At 41.4% G+C, this 16229-nt stretch overlaps 1 protein-coding gene across 4 annotated transcripts in view; it reads left to right on the plus strand.

Moving 5' to 3' along the window:
* Positions 1–16229, plus strand: part of MYO7A (myosin VIIA) — a 274560-nt gene that overhangs the window by 113710 nt on the left and 144621 nt on the right. For all 4 annotated transcript variants that reach the window (XM_033948255.1, XM_033948254.1, XM_033948252.1 and 1 more), the window contains 3 exons: positions 5302–5439; positions 9161–9319; positions 14363–14455. In XM_033948255.1, the coding sequence (XP_033804146.1) occupies positions 5302–5439; positions 9161–9319; positions 14363–14455 (390 nt within the window). The remainder of the gene's footprint in view (positions 1–5301; positions 5440–9160; positions 9320–14362; positions 14456–16229) is intronic.

Raw genomic sequence — 16229 nt, forward strand, 5'->3', positions numbered from 1 at the left:
TCGCAAAGATCTGTCTCCAAAGATTACAATTAATCCAGAATACTGCTGCGAAGCTGATCTTTGGAAAAAATAAATTTGACCATGTGACCCCTTTGCTCCAGAGTCTTCATTGGCTCCCGGTTTCTTAGAATTCAATTCAAATGTGCCTGCATCTCTTTCAAAATTTTACATGGCATTTTTATTCCCCTCATTCCCTTATTATGGAATGCTCACAGATTTTCCTTTGCAAGAGGCAGCCAACAATTCAAACTCTCCCTTCCCTCCAGAAAAGGAATTAAAGGAGTTAAGATCTTCAGTCAATCTCTGGCTTTCAAACTTTCTCAACTATGGAATGAACTCCCCTTAATTCTGAGGAACCCCAGTTCGTTCCAATTCTTCCGCAAATCTCTAAAAACTTTTCGCCAAACATTTTGAAAACTAATCTCTTCGAAACTTTGCTATTACCTTCTCTAGTTTTTATTTAATCATTGTAAACTTTTCTTCGTCCTATCTAACTGCTGTAAACCGAGTCGAGCTTTCTTCGATTGATGACCCGGTATATAAAGTTAAGCTTTAGTTTAGTTGCATGCAAATCTAACTCACGAGTACTCGAGGATATTCTAAAAATATGATGGGACTTAGGGCCTCTTCTATTAAACTGTGCTACCAGTTTCTAGGGCGGGGAGCCACGCTGAATGGCCTGCGCTGCTCCCAACGCTCATAGAGTTCCTATGAGCGTCGGGAGCAGCACGGGCTATTCAGTGCAACTCTCTGCGCTAAGAACTGCTAGCGCAGTTTAATAGAAGAGGGGGTTAGTGTGTCCCGAGGACTGGGATGGGAACAGCTGGGGTAGGGAGTGAGCAAGTGCTGCACTTTGCAGCTAGCATACGGTAACGTACCATGCGCTGGTCCCGCAGCAGCAAACACAGATCACTTAATTCTGTTTCAGTAGCTGGCGCTAAGGGCTCCTTTTACAAAGGCACGCTAGCGGTTTAACGCGCGTAATACCACGCACTAGACCGCCGGCCGCGCTAGCCGCTACCGCCTCCTCTTGAGCAGGCGGTAGTTTTTTAGGCCAGCGCGGGGGTTAGCGCGTGATGAAAAGTCGCGCTCGTTAACCCCGCTAGCGCGGCTTAATAAAAGGAGCCCTAAGTGCATCCCTGTTCTACGCAATGCAGTCTCTGTGTTAATTCTATTGGCAGATGCTGGACCACGCCCCCAATAGTTAATACAGGGGTCCTTTTATTAAGGTGCGCTAAATCAGTTAGTGCACCTTAGTGAAAGGACCCCACAGTTATCACATGGTAATGTTGGCAGCTAATGCACGCTAACTGCGGATTTTTAACTGTGCTATATTAAAGATCCCCTTTTCTTTTTTCATGTTGGGGAACCCTGTCTTGATTATAACATCATCTTCTCCACGTGGCTGGGCATGGCCCCCATCTGGTTCTCTATTCCAGCGTCTCTCAAGCCGGACCTGGAGTACCCACCTTGCCAGTCAGGTTTTCAGGATATCCACAATGAATAGGCATGAGATTAGTTTGCATCCGCTGCCTCCATTATATGCAAATTTCTTTTCTTTTTTTTTTTTTTATTTATTCAAATTTCAAATTTTAAACAAGTAAATATTGCTTAAATACAGATTAGAAATAAAGAATTCCACTATTACATGACATTGATGTCTTCTATCCCGCCAATACCTTTCAGTTCTAGGCGGTTTACAACAAGAAATTAACCTGGGCATTCCCATGGAGATTACAAGGTTGATAGCTATAGTATGCGTGGGGATCTGGGAAGGGTCGATACGGTTTGGTTGGATCATTTGACAAATTTCTTGAATAGTATGGTTTTCAGTTCTTTCCTGAATGTTTTGTAGTTGGGCGTCGTGGTCAGCAGATTTGAGAGGTGGTGGTCTAGTCTTGCTGCTCTGGTGGCTAGTAGACCGCCCTATATTTTTTTGCTTTGCATGCCTTTGTTTGGGGGGTGGGTAAAGTGTGCTTGAGTTCTCCTTGGTCTGGATGTGTTTTTCCTGATTAGGCAGTTGTTGAGATAGCTTGGTCCAATTCCATTTAGGGCAGGGGTGTCCAACATGCGGCCCTGTGAAGTATTTTGTGTGGCTCAGGTCGAGGGCAATGCAGTGTTTTCCTCTGCTGCCCCCGTGTGTTTACCGTCTTGCCGGCTCCCTCCTCTGTCTTGCAGTGTTTGCGCGGCCCCGGGAAGCCAAAAGGTTGGACACCCCTGATTTAGGGCTTTGAATAGAGGTGCAGTAGAATTTGTGTTGTATGCATGCTTGTACTGGGAGCCACTGGGAGTCTTGGAAAGCTAAGGTAATGTGGTAGTGTTTTTTTCAGTGAGTATATTAGTCTTTTTGGACTGTTTGTAATTGTTTTAGCTTGTTGGCGGGGCATGACAGGTAAAGTATGTTACAGTAGTCCAGGAGTCCTAGGATTAGCGCTTGTACTATGAGTTTGACTTGTTCGTTGTTGAAGTATTTTCGGACTTGTCTTAAGTTGCGCATGGTTGCGAATGCCTTCTGAACCATTTTGCTGTTTTGAAGTTGCATGGTGCAGCCTTTGTCTATCATTATTCCCAGCAGTTTTAGGTTGAGTTGTAGGGGATATTTGATGGAGTTTATTTCTATATAAACTATATAGCACATAATGATAAATTATTTAGTGCATAAATTGGAATGATACAAGAACAGAAAATAACAAATGAAGAAATATATGTAAATCTTAAGGACAGCTTAGGAAGACAAAGAGAACCCCCCCCCCCCCCCCCCCTCACTGGTTCATTGGACTGCTGATGACGCTATTGGACCAATCATCACTCCCCTCCTTGCCCGCAACAAATTCCAACAATTGCTTTGGTTAAAAAAATAGAAAAATGTTCCCCTCTAGTGAAATACTGGATTTTGCAGGAAATTTCAAAACAAAAGATGCACCCAAAGCTTGACAAAAAAGTATTTTCTTCTCGTCTTTGTCACTTGAGATATATCTGGGAACACTTGAATTGTCAAGCTGAAAAATACAGTATCATTCATATGTCTTAAAGTAAGTTTGAATGATTAAATCTCTATGAAACTCCAAGGAAAATGTCACTATGAGAGTAGATCTTTCAGTTATTACTTCTAATGAGTTTTCCAAAATGTCTATCAAATTCATTCCTCCTTTTTCCATTTCCGCTACTTCAATAGGGTTTGAACTGTCTTGTTTCTTCCCCAAGGAAATATAGAGTTCTCCCTCCGTATCTACGGGGTTAGGGGCAGAGCCGGCCCGCAAATATAAAAAAACCGCGAATAATATTCAGACCAGTTCTGCCCCTAAACCCTGCTTCCCCACGGTTATTTTAAGCCCTGTAAGCCCCTCTTAAGCCTTACCTGGTGGTCTAGCGGATTTTCAGGGCAGCAGCGATCTTCCCACGCTCCTGCCCCGTGCAGATCGCTCACAGGAAATGGCTCGAAAGACTACGGGAGCTCAAGGCAGCCATTTCTCCTGAGCGATCTGCACGGGGCAGGAGCGTGGGAAGATCGCTCCTGCCCCAAAAACCCGCTAGACTACCAGGTAAGGCTTAAGGAGGGGGGAGGCTTAAAATAGCCTGAAAAATTAAAATGGGTTTTGGGGTTTAAAACTGCGAATAACTGAATCCGCGGATTCGGAGGGGGAAGTGTATATGCAAATTTCTTTCATCCCTATTCATTGTAGATATCCTGAAAACCTGACTAGCAAAGTGGATACTCCAGGACCGACTTGAAAACACTGCTCTATTCTATGAATCACAGATCAAATATGCAGAAATGTGCCTCCTTTCCGGGTGTTCACGAATCACAAAATATAAATCCCTCTTCTGAAGCTCCATTTGTAATAGTTCCTCTTGCCTTCCACTGTGGTTTTCAACAGTGCAGTCAGTGGCAGCGCTGCATTCCAACAGGAAATCAAACCAAATAAAGATCATTTGGCCAGAGACGTGCCCCTCCCTTCCTCCAAAGCATACATTCCCCCCGCCCCCCCCCCCTCCCACACACACACCCCAGTCCTTTGCTTCTTATTGCTCCTGGAGTATTTTCCTAGAGCAGGGGTCTCCAAACTTTTCGCCCTGAGGGCCACATTGGGTTCTTCAGCACTTTTCAGCGTGCCGTAGTGAAAAAAAAAAAAGATAAATAACTCTAGATATATGAGTTTTATTGAAAGCAGAAAATTTTATAAACTAATTACAGAGTATGTGAGATTAAATTATCGTATATTAATGACGACATACACGACCAGCAAATTCTCATATTTTCATCACAAATTTTAATAAAACCATTAATGTGAATGATGCAACTGTTTCTGTGTTTTTAAAATCTTATTAAACCGAGAATAAATTATGGAATTATTAAAATCACGAGAACGCCGTACAAGCAAATATCTAAATAGGTGAATACGCACCTTTAAATATAAATTTATGCAATTGCAAATTGACTCCCTCCTTTTCTAATGCGTAGCATGGGTTTTAGCGCCGACGTTCATAGAATTCCTACGCGTGTTGGAGCAGTTACCGCCGCTGCCGGCGCTAAAACCCACCCTACACTGCACCACTGCAAGTATTCTTATGGACAATTAGCCGTAATGACTTCCAGATTCAATTTAAAAATGAGTCGCAGCGCCAGAGCTACCTACAACGCCGCGAAGTGACACTGTCGATCGAGGCTGAACAAGAACGAAGAAATACCACAAAGTATGCAATTACGATTCAGTATTAAATAGAGTGGTGAATAATATTAATATTAGCATAATACGGAATATCCATTAATTTTGAAAACATTTTTAATTAATGCATTTGAAATCTATCAACACCCCGCGGGGGGGGGGGTTGTTGTTGTTGCGGATTCTGATTGGAAAATTTGTCCAACTGGCGCATTTCCGCGCAGTTCTTCCGCGGGCCGGATATAATCATATCGCGGCCCGTACTTTGGAGACCCCTGTCCTAGAGCAGCGGCTCTTAACCCAGTCCACAGGGCCCGCCCAGCCAGTCGGGTTTTCAGGATCTCCACAAGGAATCTGAAGGAGAGCGATTCGCATGCATATTCCTTGTCGGTGATCTTGAAAGCCCGGCTGGCTGGGTGTGCTTTAAGGACTGGGTTGAGAAGCAGTGTCCTAGAGTTCACTCCGGTGCCAGCAACACCGCCTCCGCAGCGCCTTTAGCCCTTTCTGCTCCAGATGTGGAGGACATAACCCGGCAGTGACACGAGCCCCCTCTGCTCCATGACTGAGGACGACCTCTATTGTTGTCAATATCCTTCTATTTCCTGAAAACAGATCTGTTTGGTTGTCCTGCTCGTAGGGAGCTGAGACCAGAAAGCGCTCTCCGACGCTGAGCAGCCAGTTCAAGCGCTCCCTGGAGCTCCTGATGAGGACCCTCAGCGTCTGCCAGCCCTTTTTTGTTCGCTGCATCAAGCCCAATGAGTACAAGAAGCCCATGGTAAGCATCTGCTTTCTCTTGTTATTTATCGTAGAGAAACCAATTTAAAAAATGTATAAAAGCCACAAAGGGAAAGCAAAAAAAAAAAAAAGTGCAAAATAAGAAAAAAAAAAGCTTACCCAGAATAGGATCCTGTGAGCACTTATTAATAATATCACAATAACAATAATACATGTATCAAAAGTAAAATTATACACTTCTCCCTCCGTATTCGCTGTGATACAAATACCGCAAATAACTTTTTCATATGTTATTCGCTGTTTTCTATTAAAAACCATCATGAATATGGTGAAACCGTGAATAACATGGTGGGAGACCTGGCCTGTTTCTTAAGGAGAGGCAAAATACGGTGACGAAAGTGCTGCGAATCAGTGATTTTCTCTGCAAACGCTTGGAATCAGTGATTTCTCTATGCAAGCTGATGTAATTTGGGGGAGGAGCCAGCAAGCTATAAACCGTGAATAATCGAAACCGCGAATACGTTGGGAGAAGTGTACAATGATAGTAATAGTAATAGTGACAAAGGGGAGACCCTTAGAAAAGGGACCTAAAACGTCCAAATTTCTGATTTCCAGTGAGCCACATAAAATGAAGGAGGCTCTTAATCTGTGACAATTAATTAATTGCTGGATTCTTTACAGGTCGCCCAAGTTGGATGCGCCTATTTGGGCAAGGATCGCAGATCCACGCCTAAACCAATTAGCTGATTAGGCACTAACAATTAATAATTAGTGTTAAGCACTGGGCAGTAATTAGGAGTTCTGTATGGATCTGTCCCATGCCCTGCTCTGTAACGCGCACGCCGAAGGGCTCCTTTTACAAAGGTGTGCTAGGGCTTTAACGCATGGAACAGCGTGCGCTACATTGCCCTGCGCGCTAGACCATAACGCCAGCATTGAGCTGGCGTTAGTTCTAGAAGCGTAGCGCGCGGTAATTTCCTGCGTGCGCTAAAAACGCTAGCGCACCTTAGTAAAAGGAGCCCTAAATTTCACAGTGCGCATTTGCGCAACTCCAAAGGGGGTGGAGCCATGGGAGGGACAAGAGTAGTCCCAGAAATTTGCTTGGATGTTAGAGCATTACTGCTACTACTAATCATTTTGAGAGCGCTATCAGACACACGCAGCGCTACCAATGCATATTGTGCATTAGTTATGCTTTGCATGACTTTGTAGTTTATTGCATTTTTTTGTATTATGATATGTTACTTCTCATAAAATGAATAAAACCTTTTGAATTGAAAAAAGAACACAGAAGGGACAGTCCCTTCTCCAAAGAGCTTACAGTCTAGTCAAGACAGACAAACTGGACAAGAAGGTGCATCCATACACAGTGCTCAGGTGGGGGAATTACAGAGGGAAGGATAAGACAGATATTGGTGCTGAGAAGGTGGGTTGGAGTTTGCAATTGAAAGTGGGCTTTGAGTTGGGATTTGCATGCTGCCAGAGACGGAGCCTGATGTATCGAGTCAGGATTCCGGAATGTTATTATTCTTTGAGATTCTAGAATGTTGCTGTTATTTGGAATCCCCAAAGAGTAGCAACATTCCATGAAGATCCCCAAAGAGTAGCAACATTCCATGAAGAATCCCCAAAGAGTAGCAACATTCCATGAAGAATCCCCAAAGAGTAGCAACATTCCATGAAGAATCTCCAAAGAGTAGCAACATTCCATGAAGAATCTCCAAAGAGTAGCAACATTCCATGAAGAATCCCCAAAGAGTAGCAACATTCCATGAAGAATCTCCAAAGAGTAACAACATTCCATGAAGAATCCCCAAAGAGTAGCAACATTCCATGAAGAATCTCCAAAGAGTAGCAACATTCCAAGAAGAATCCCCAAAGAGTAACAACATTCCATGAAGAATCCCCAAAGAGTAGCAACATTCCAAGCTACTACTACTAATTTCTATAGATATATGTAGCGCTGTACATCAAAACACAGTAGAGATAGTCCCTGCTCAAAAGAGCTTACAGTCTAGTCAAGACAGACAAACTGGACAAGAACGAGCATCGATACACAGTGCTCAGGTGGGAGAATTACAGAGGGAATAAGACAAGACAGATATTGGTGCTTAGCAGGTGGGTTGGACTTTGGGATTGAAAACATCTTGAAAGAAACTTTTAGAAAGTTATAGAATACCTGGATTTGAGCACCTATCTGCCATCAGTTGGGAGCGAGCATATACACCGGCTTTTGGCAGGTGCAAATGCTTGCACTCAAAGGGGCCCTTTCATTAAGCTGCACAATTTTTTTGTCTTTTAATAAAGACCACTTTGTGAATGTTTATTCACCTCTGTAGTTCATTGGGACTTAATTGGTCTCTCCTACCCCCTTCGCTGAAATTTATAGACATTCGCAGGGGGTTTTCTCCTTTTTAAGATGTTAATAGTACCAGAAGCATTACGAGGGTGCTTAGCAATGCCTAACTAAAATCCGCATACATCCCCAAATTGTTTCAATTAGCTTAAATGGCATGGGGATTGACTGCGCCATTGAAGTTAATTGATAAATCTAATATAAACAATTAAGAGATCTGTTAAGAGCTCAGAGCGAGGTGTCTTCCGACGCCTAACAATGCCCACCTGAGAAGTAGGTGTGGTTAGGTTCGGAGTATAGGTGTGGTTGACTTGACCGTCAATAGGCTGGTCAATTAGGTCTCGTAAAGTCCTCTTAGGCACCCTAGGCCTAGAAATATGACCATGGACATTTGAAAAGATGCTGCGGTTCTGGTTTAACCGCTTCTCTATATTAAGCATTGGCTTCATTTGGACGATTTTTTTCTGCTTCAAAACAAGTCCAGTACTAGGAAACTTCTAAAAGATAAGTGGCAAATTGGTAGCCCTATACATAAAGAGCCAATGTATGTAGAAACGTGGAAACTAACTCCGATGCATTAATGCCAAAGGCTGAACTGCTCTTTCGAGATTTGATTAAGTCGCATGCTTTAGGGCCTGTGGTATTGCACGATAGCACAGTTTAATTCCATCCCTAAATTAGTTTGAACTTGTTTCTGAAGGAATGGATTAAGAATTAACAGGTGTTACGTTCAGCTTAGGGGCCGTCAGAGGGAATGGAAGCCAGCGTGTTTGTTTTCTCCACCGGACATCAGCAGACCGAGAACGTGTTGATTGTGATAGGAAATGGAATGGCAGGAAGTGAAAGGCTGATGGAAACTTTCAGGGTTTATTTTGTTATGAAGCTTTTACGGTTGTCAGAAGGTCAGAGTAAGTTATAGCCGCTCAAAAAAAAAAAAAGTTGTTTCCTGTCTCTGATTTCATGCAGTACAGGAAGAGAGAATTAGTTTATAAAGATGAGTTAAGTAGCACTTTATTGTCGCAAAGGAACCAGATGGGAAGATAAAAGTGAATCGGGGTTTTTTTTTTTTTTCCTTTTCTATTACTGTTAGGTACATTTTCTGGGCTCTTTATCGAATACAGTAAAGTTGTGGCCTCATGCTCTAAACCCTTGATTTAATTTCAAAGATGTTAATTAAACAGTCGTTTCTTTGTCATTCCAAATTTCTGTTCTATTAGATTGCATTTTGATATATATATATAGTTGATTCCTTTGGCGATTTCTTTCTGATAGTTGATCAGACACAGGGTGTTGTGGTTTGGGTTTCTGTTTCCTTGATTAGCTATGTTGGTTTTCCTTTTGGGGGGGGGGGTTGTCGGGGCACCGTTTCTTCACCAGCTCTCTGATCTCTGTCTTTCCTCTTTAGCTATTCGATAGGGAGCTGTGTGTCCGCCAGCTGAGATACTCGGGGATGATGGAGACAATTCGGATCCGAAGGGCTGGTTATCCCATCCGTTACACTTTTGTGGAGTTTGTGGATCGCTATCGGGTACTCATGCCTGGAGTGAAGCCTGCATACAAACAGGTATAACGTAAACAGTGAAGATTGTTTTATTTGTGCTTGGATGAGATGATTTGAAATTTTATGTTTTTATTTGTTTATAGTTATTGTGTGGGGTTTATTTTAGAATTATGTATGTCATTCTGCTTTCCGCTTAGGTATAAATGGAATATAAGTTAATAAACCTTAAACCATGTGTAGTGGAAGTACTGGTCGACAAGTCAATGAAGCCATCCTCCTCCTCCTCTTCCTAAGATCCCACGTGCCTGCCCCAAGCTGTCTTGAATTCAGACAGTCTTTGCCTCCACCACCTTTTCTGGAAGACTGTAACATGCATTTACCACCCTTTCTGTAAAAAAAAGTGTTTCCTTAGATTACTCCTGAGCCTATCACCTCTTAACTTCATCCCATGCCCTCTCATTCCAGAGCTTCCTTTCAAATGAAAGAGAGTCGACTCATGCGCATTTATTACACATAGGTATTTAAACATCTCTATCATATCTCCCCTCTCCTGTCTTTTCTCCAAATCCAGTTTTCTCCAAATTATACATATTGAGATCTTTAAGTTTGTCCCCATATGCCTTATGACAAAGACCAAACCATTTTAGTAGGCTTCCTCTGGACCGACTCAATCCTGTGTATATCTTTTTGAAGGTGTGGTCTCCAAAATTGTACATGATATTCTAAATGAGGTCATAATGCCATTATACAGAACCATGGTGAAGCCTCATTTGGAATACTGTGTGCAATTCTGGAGGCCACACTACCGAAAAGATGTGCTCAGAGTAGAGTCGGTGCAACGGATGGCCACCAGGATGGTCTCGGGGCTCAAGGATCTATCGTACGAGGAAAGGCTGAAAAATTTGCGGCTGTACTCACTCGAGGAACGTAGGGAGAGAGGAGACATGATCGAGACGTTTAAGTATATTACCGGCCGTATCGAGATAGAAGATGAGATTCTCTTTCTCAGAGGACCCTCAGCCGCAAGAGGGCATCCGCTCAAACTCAGGGGCGGGAAATTTCATGGCGACACCAGGAAATATTTCTTCACTGAGAGAGTGGTTGATCCTTGGAACGAGCTCCCGGTGCAGGTGATCGAGGCAAACAGCGTGCAAGAATTTAAGAGCAAATGGGATGCCCATGTGGGATCCCTTAGAGGGTTAAGCCAAGAGAACCTGTCACCAGGAGTGGGATCCCTAGGATAGTAGACTTGGGGGTGGGTCAGTAGAGTGGGCAGATCTGATGGGCTATGGCCCTTAACTGCCGTCATCTTCTATGTTTCTATGTTTCTATGTTTATACAGGGGCATCAATACCTCCTTCTTCCTACTGGACATACCTCTTCCTATGCACCCTAGCATCCTTCTAGCTTTCACCGTCACCTTTTCAACTTGTTTGGCCACCTTAAGATCATCACATACTATCACACCCAAGTCCTGCTCTTCCATCGTGCACATAAGTTCTTCACCCCCTAAACTGTACCATTCCCTCACGTTTTTGCAGCCCAAATGCATGGCCTTCCATTTCTTAGCATTACATCTTAGCTGCCAAATTTCAGACCATTCTTCAAGCTTCACTAGGTCCTTCCTCGTGATATTCACACCATCAGGGGTGTCTACTCTATTGCAGATTTTGATATCATATGCAAAAAGGTACATTTTACCCGACAGCCCTTCAGCAATATTGCTTACAAAAATGTTAAGCAACAAACCAAAACAAAGGAAAAAACCAGGGTTCAACTCTCTGCAGTGAAAGACAATCCAGAACAAACAAACCAAAAAACTGCAGGTGAATGTACACGATGAAGGCAGTCTTTATTATGACAAATAAATCTTTTGAATAAAAACCTTTTACCAGGTAGGGGACCCAACACGGTCCGTGTTTCGGACTAACCTTCGTCAGGGGTCCACTTTTGATAAAGGGGAAATTTTTCAAAAGAGAAAAGAGCCGGTCTTTTCAGCGCGTCAACTATTGTCACTTGTTCAAGGCTCTTTTCTCTTTTGAAAAATTTCCCCTTTATCAAAAGTGGACCCCTGACGAAGGTTAGTCCGAAACACGGACCATGTTGGGTCCCCTACCTGGTAAAAGGTTTTTATTCAAAAGATTTATTTGTCATAATAAAGACTGCCTTCATCGTGTACATTCACTTGCAGTTTTTTGGTTTGTTTGTTACAAAAATGTTAAACAGAACAGGCCCAAGAACCGAACCGTGAGGCTCTGGTGATATCCCTTTCCTCAGAGCAATCTCCATTGGCCACTACCCTCTGTTGTCTTCCACTCAACCAGTTCCTGACCCAGTCTGTCACTTTGGGGTCCATACTGAGGGCACTCTGTTTAGTAAATGCCCGTGTGGAATAATAATAATAATAACAGTTTATATACCGCAGGACCGTGAAGTTCTATGCGGTTTACAATGATTAAAAGGTATTACAGATCGAGTGGAATAAACAAAGTTCAGAGTTAGTGAATAACAGTTCTAAAGATCATTTGTTGAGGACTAAGATTGTGTAGGTCAGTTGCCTAAGTATTTCAGGAGCAGATGTGCTTTTAGGCATTTCCTGAATTCCCTATAAGTAGTAGGCACGAGCAGTTGTTCCAGGTCTTTACCCCATAATGCTGCTTGATGTGAGAAAAGATGTTGGTGATGACTTTTAAATTTACAACCTCTAACCGGTGGAGAAACAAAGTTCGGATGTGAGGTTCTCCTGAATCTGTTGGTTGTGAAAGAGAAAAGGTCTCTTATATATTTAGGGGCTAATACTGTCGAAGGCTTTTCTAAACTCTAAATACACCACTCTGATCAGCCCACTTCCATGCCCCCTTTTTGACTCGCGCGTAAAATTTAAGCATGGATCTTGTGTCCAAATTTACGCACATAACTTGTAATTGATTGGAACTAACACCAGTAATTGTTTGTTAAGAAGCCAATTATTGGCGCTAATTAGGTTCTTCAATTGCGTGCACAATCTTTAGCGCTTTTGTATTGAATTTGAGGGAAGGTGCCCACATTATATAATAAGTACCTTTCTTATTTCTAATCTTAATGTATATTTTCTGTAAACCGCTTAGAACCTAACGGATGTAGCGGTATATAAGAAATGAATTACATTACATTACATTATAAACCGCATTAAGTTCAATGCTGTGAACAAAAGATTAAAAATAATATAACCTAAGGATGATTTAAATTAGTTCGCTAAATATTTTTCAAAAAAGATGAGTTTTCTTTCTTTTTTTAAAAATTCTTTATTCATTTTAAAAATTTCATTTGTGCATAGAAGATGATGCATTTATATAAAATATTAACATTATAGCACAATCATAGAAATAATGACAAGTTATTTTCCCCCACCCATTTTCCAGTTGACCAACACCTCATAAAAATACCTGTAAACAACCTATCTATACCTCTTAAACAGTGCCAAAACATATCCCCCTCCCCCTCCCTTGATGTGCATGTTTCCCCCAAATTATACAAATAAATCATTCTTTACAATATTTAATTAATGGTTCCCAAACTTCCATAAATGTTTTATAATATTCCTTCTGAATGGCCATAAACTTTTCCATTTTTAAAGATTCCCACCAGAATGAATAATTTAATCTATCCCAATTTTTCCAATTCTTTAAGATAAGCTGCATGGCAACCCCTGTCATTATAAACAAAAGTTTGTTATTTTTTTTGCTGAAATTTGACTTTTTGCCCTCATAGATGTTCCAAATAAAATGGTATCATATGAGAATGTCACTGGATTTTCTAAAAAATTATTAACTTGATCCCAAATCGATCTCCAGAATTTTAGTATCAAGGGACAATAGTATAGCAAATGATCCAACGTCCCAACTTCCAGATGACAGTGCCAACATCTATTAGACTTGGAGCTATCTACTCTATGCAAACGAACTGGGGTCCAAAATGCTCTAGTAATAAGAAAAACCATGTTGTTGTTTTTTCCATTGAGATAAAAAGATGAGTTTTCAATTGAGTTCTAAAGTTCCTTTATAGAATGTGGCATTTACGTGTGTATGGAGTTTGCATTAACAGTATTAGCTTTTAGGGACCGTACAGTATATCCTGAAGGACCTTTCCTTTCAAAACTGCTGCAGATACAAAATACTCAAGGATATTTTCACCTGCTGTATATGGAAAATAATGTATATAGCTTTGAAAATGTAATCTACACATTATTTCCTTCCATTGACCAAAACATATCTCACAAACTCCACCTCTTAATGCAGCTAAAAGCACAAAGCTTGTGCAAACCATTAGCTGCATTAAAGATGGCTGCTTTTCAGACAGATGTTTACCTGGGGAAATTACATAAAAACATAAGAATAGCCTTATCGGGTCAGAGCAATGGTCCATCAAGCCCAGTAGCTCGTTCTCACGGTGGCCAATCCAGGTCACTAGTACTTGGCCAAAACCCAAAGAGTAGCAAGATTCCGGAACCCCAATGAGAGCAACATTCCAGAGCAGAGATTGTGATGTCATAATGCCTCATTCCAGAGTGCCTCAGAGCCAACCTCAGAGGTGATGTTACAATGGCTTAATTGTCCTATACTTGGGACACATGCGAGCATAAGAACAGCCTTACTGGGTCATACCAATGGTCCATCAAGCCCAGTAGCCCATCCTCATGGTGGCCAATCCAGATCCTGACCAAAACCCAAAGAGTAGCGACATTCCATGCTACCGATCCAGGGCAAGCAGTGGCTTCCCCCATGTCTTTCTCAATGACAGATTATGGACTTTTCCTCCAGGAAATTGGTACCCAGGTAAGGGGCATAGTTTCAACATGAGCTACGATTAAGACAAATGTTTATAAAATAACATGTCTTAACAGTCACTCACATTGATAAATTTCCCCCTAAATTGCTATGGAAAATTAACATTTTGGTGGCAAAGGGGAAAGTGCTTAGTACATCTGGTCATCAACCTATCAGAAAGAACATGATACAATGTTAGCATTTTTTTTGGGGGGGGGAGTCAAAGCTTTCAAGATTTCTTCCTCTCTGGTTGGATGTGTTGCCAGTTTTAAATCATGCCTTCCTTTCTCTCTTTTTTTAGGAAGACCTGAGGGGAACCTGCCAGCGGATAGCTGAAGCTGTCCTGGGTCGAGATGATGACTGGCAAATTGGAAAAACCAAGATTTTTCTGAAGGTAAGGAGCCAAGCATCCCATGCGTAACATGAAATCAATTTAACACCTCTCTCTCTCTTCCATGCATACAGGCACGTCCCAGACAACCACATGCTCATTACGGGACTTGCTTGGCGTAAGAAAAAGAGGGAAAGTCTAGTTGGAGATTAATTTAAGCATTGCCTGTATCTTAAGAGGAAAAATTTCAAATTGCCTTTCATAGAGATACCTCAAATCCATTGGCTTTGTATCCTTGGGATCTTGCACCCACCTACCTCAACAACCGTCTAAATTTTAACCGCACATCCAGAATAAGAAGAACCCAGATCCTATTCTCCTTCCCCCCGCTCAAGGGAACTCAGTGAAAGAAGATGTACGACGGCCTCCTAGCGACGCAGGCAGCGAAACTGGACCCCTGTATCTCCAACCTGTTGTCAACTACAAGTGACTTTAAATCATTCCGAAAAGAAATCAAAACCCTGCTATTCAAAAAAACTACACAGCCTTCTATCCCCCCCCTCGCATCCTCCCCCCTCCATGCAAACTACCAGCAGACCTCCCCACCGAACCTAACAAGTAACCAACCCTAAACTTCTTCTTCCCTACTAGTATTCCTCAATTCTCCTCCCTTCCTCAACTTCTCCCCTCTGCTTCCTCTATTTAACCTCCCCTAAACTGTAATCACCCCTACATCTACTATGTAAGCGTCCCCTAAATTGTAATTCCCCTGCATCTACTGTGTAAGCATCCCCTAAATTGTAACTTCCTGGCAATTTCCAGCTATCTTCAAGTTTCAAGTTTATTAGTGTTTTTGATTAATCGCTTAATCATACTTCAAAGCGATGAACATAAATAATAAATATTAAAATTACAGTTTTAAGGAGTAAAACAATACTTAACATAAATTTAAAATCAAACAGGACTATTAACAAACTTTACAGACAAGAAAAAGGGGAAAAAGGGAATTGAACTACAAAATATTAAAAATAGAATAGTCACGGAAAAAACACAAGGTAGGGGATGTAAAATTCCATAATCAAAATCAACTCAATAACTAAATCCAAGATGAGAAACTATCAATCAAAAGCATCTTTAAAAAGAAATGTTTTTAAATTAGTCTTGAATTTATCGAGGTTGTATTCTCTCAAATAGATAGGAAGAGAGTTCCAGACTTGTGGGGCCATAACGGAAAAAATAAATTGTCGTCTAGTATTGATGATCTTGAGAGAAGGAATAGTCAATAGATGTTGTTCGTTTGACCGTAATATTCTATTCGAGGAGTAAGGAATTAATAATTTGAAAATAAGTGCAGGAGTTTTATAGAGTAAGGATTTGAAAGTAAGAAAGCATAATTTATAAGTTATTCTATGAGATACTGGAAGCCAATACTTATACTGTAATCCGCTTAGAACTGCAAGGTACAGGCGGAATAGAAATCACTAATGTAATGTACTTGTGATCTGGGTTGGCCACTGTTGGAAATAGGAAGATGCTGGGTTTGATGGACCTTTGGTTTGTCCCAGGATGGCAACTCTTATGTTCAGATTTCAAAGAGAGAAGTACAGGCTTTTGTATGTAAGGTACAAGGAGTTGAAAACACAAGCATGTAAAGAGGTTGCCCTCTCAATCAAAATGAATCCTCAGCTCTCGTTGGGTTTTACTCATAAATTCATTTAATTGAAATCTGATTAATTCTCTTTAGTACAAGACATCTTTTGAAAATTTCAAGTTTCAGAGTACATTAAGACCATTTTCCTGCTTTCTAGGGTAGCCTTATTTTTATTTTAAAAACTAA

This window comes from Geotrypetes seraphini, chromosome 6 (genome assembly GCF_902459505.1).
Source record: "Geotrypetes seraphini chromosome 6, aGeoSer1.1, whole genome shotgun sequence".
NCBI lineage: Eukaryota > Metazoa > Chordata > Amphibia > Gymnophiona > Dermophiidae > Geotrypetes > Geotrypetes seraphini.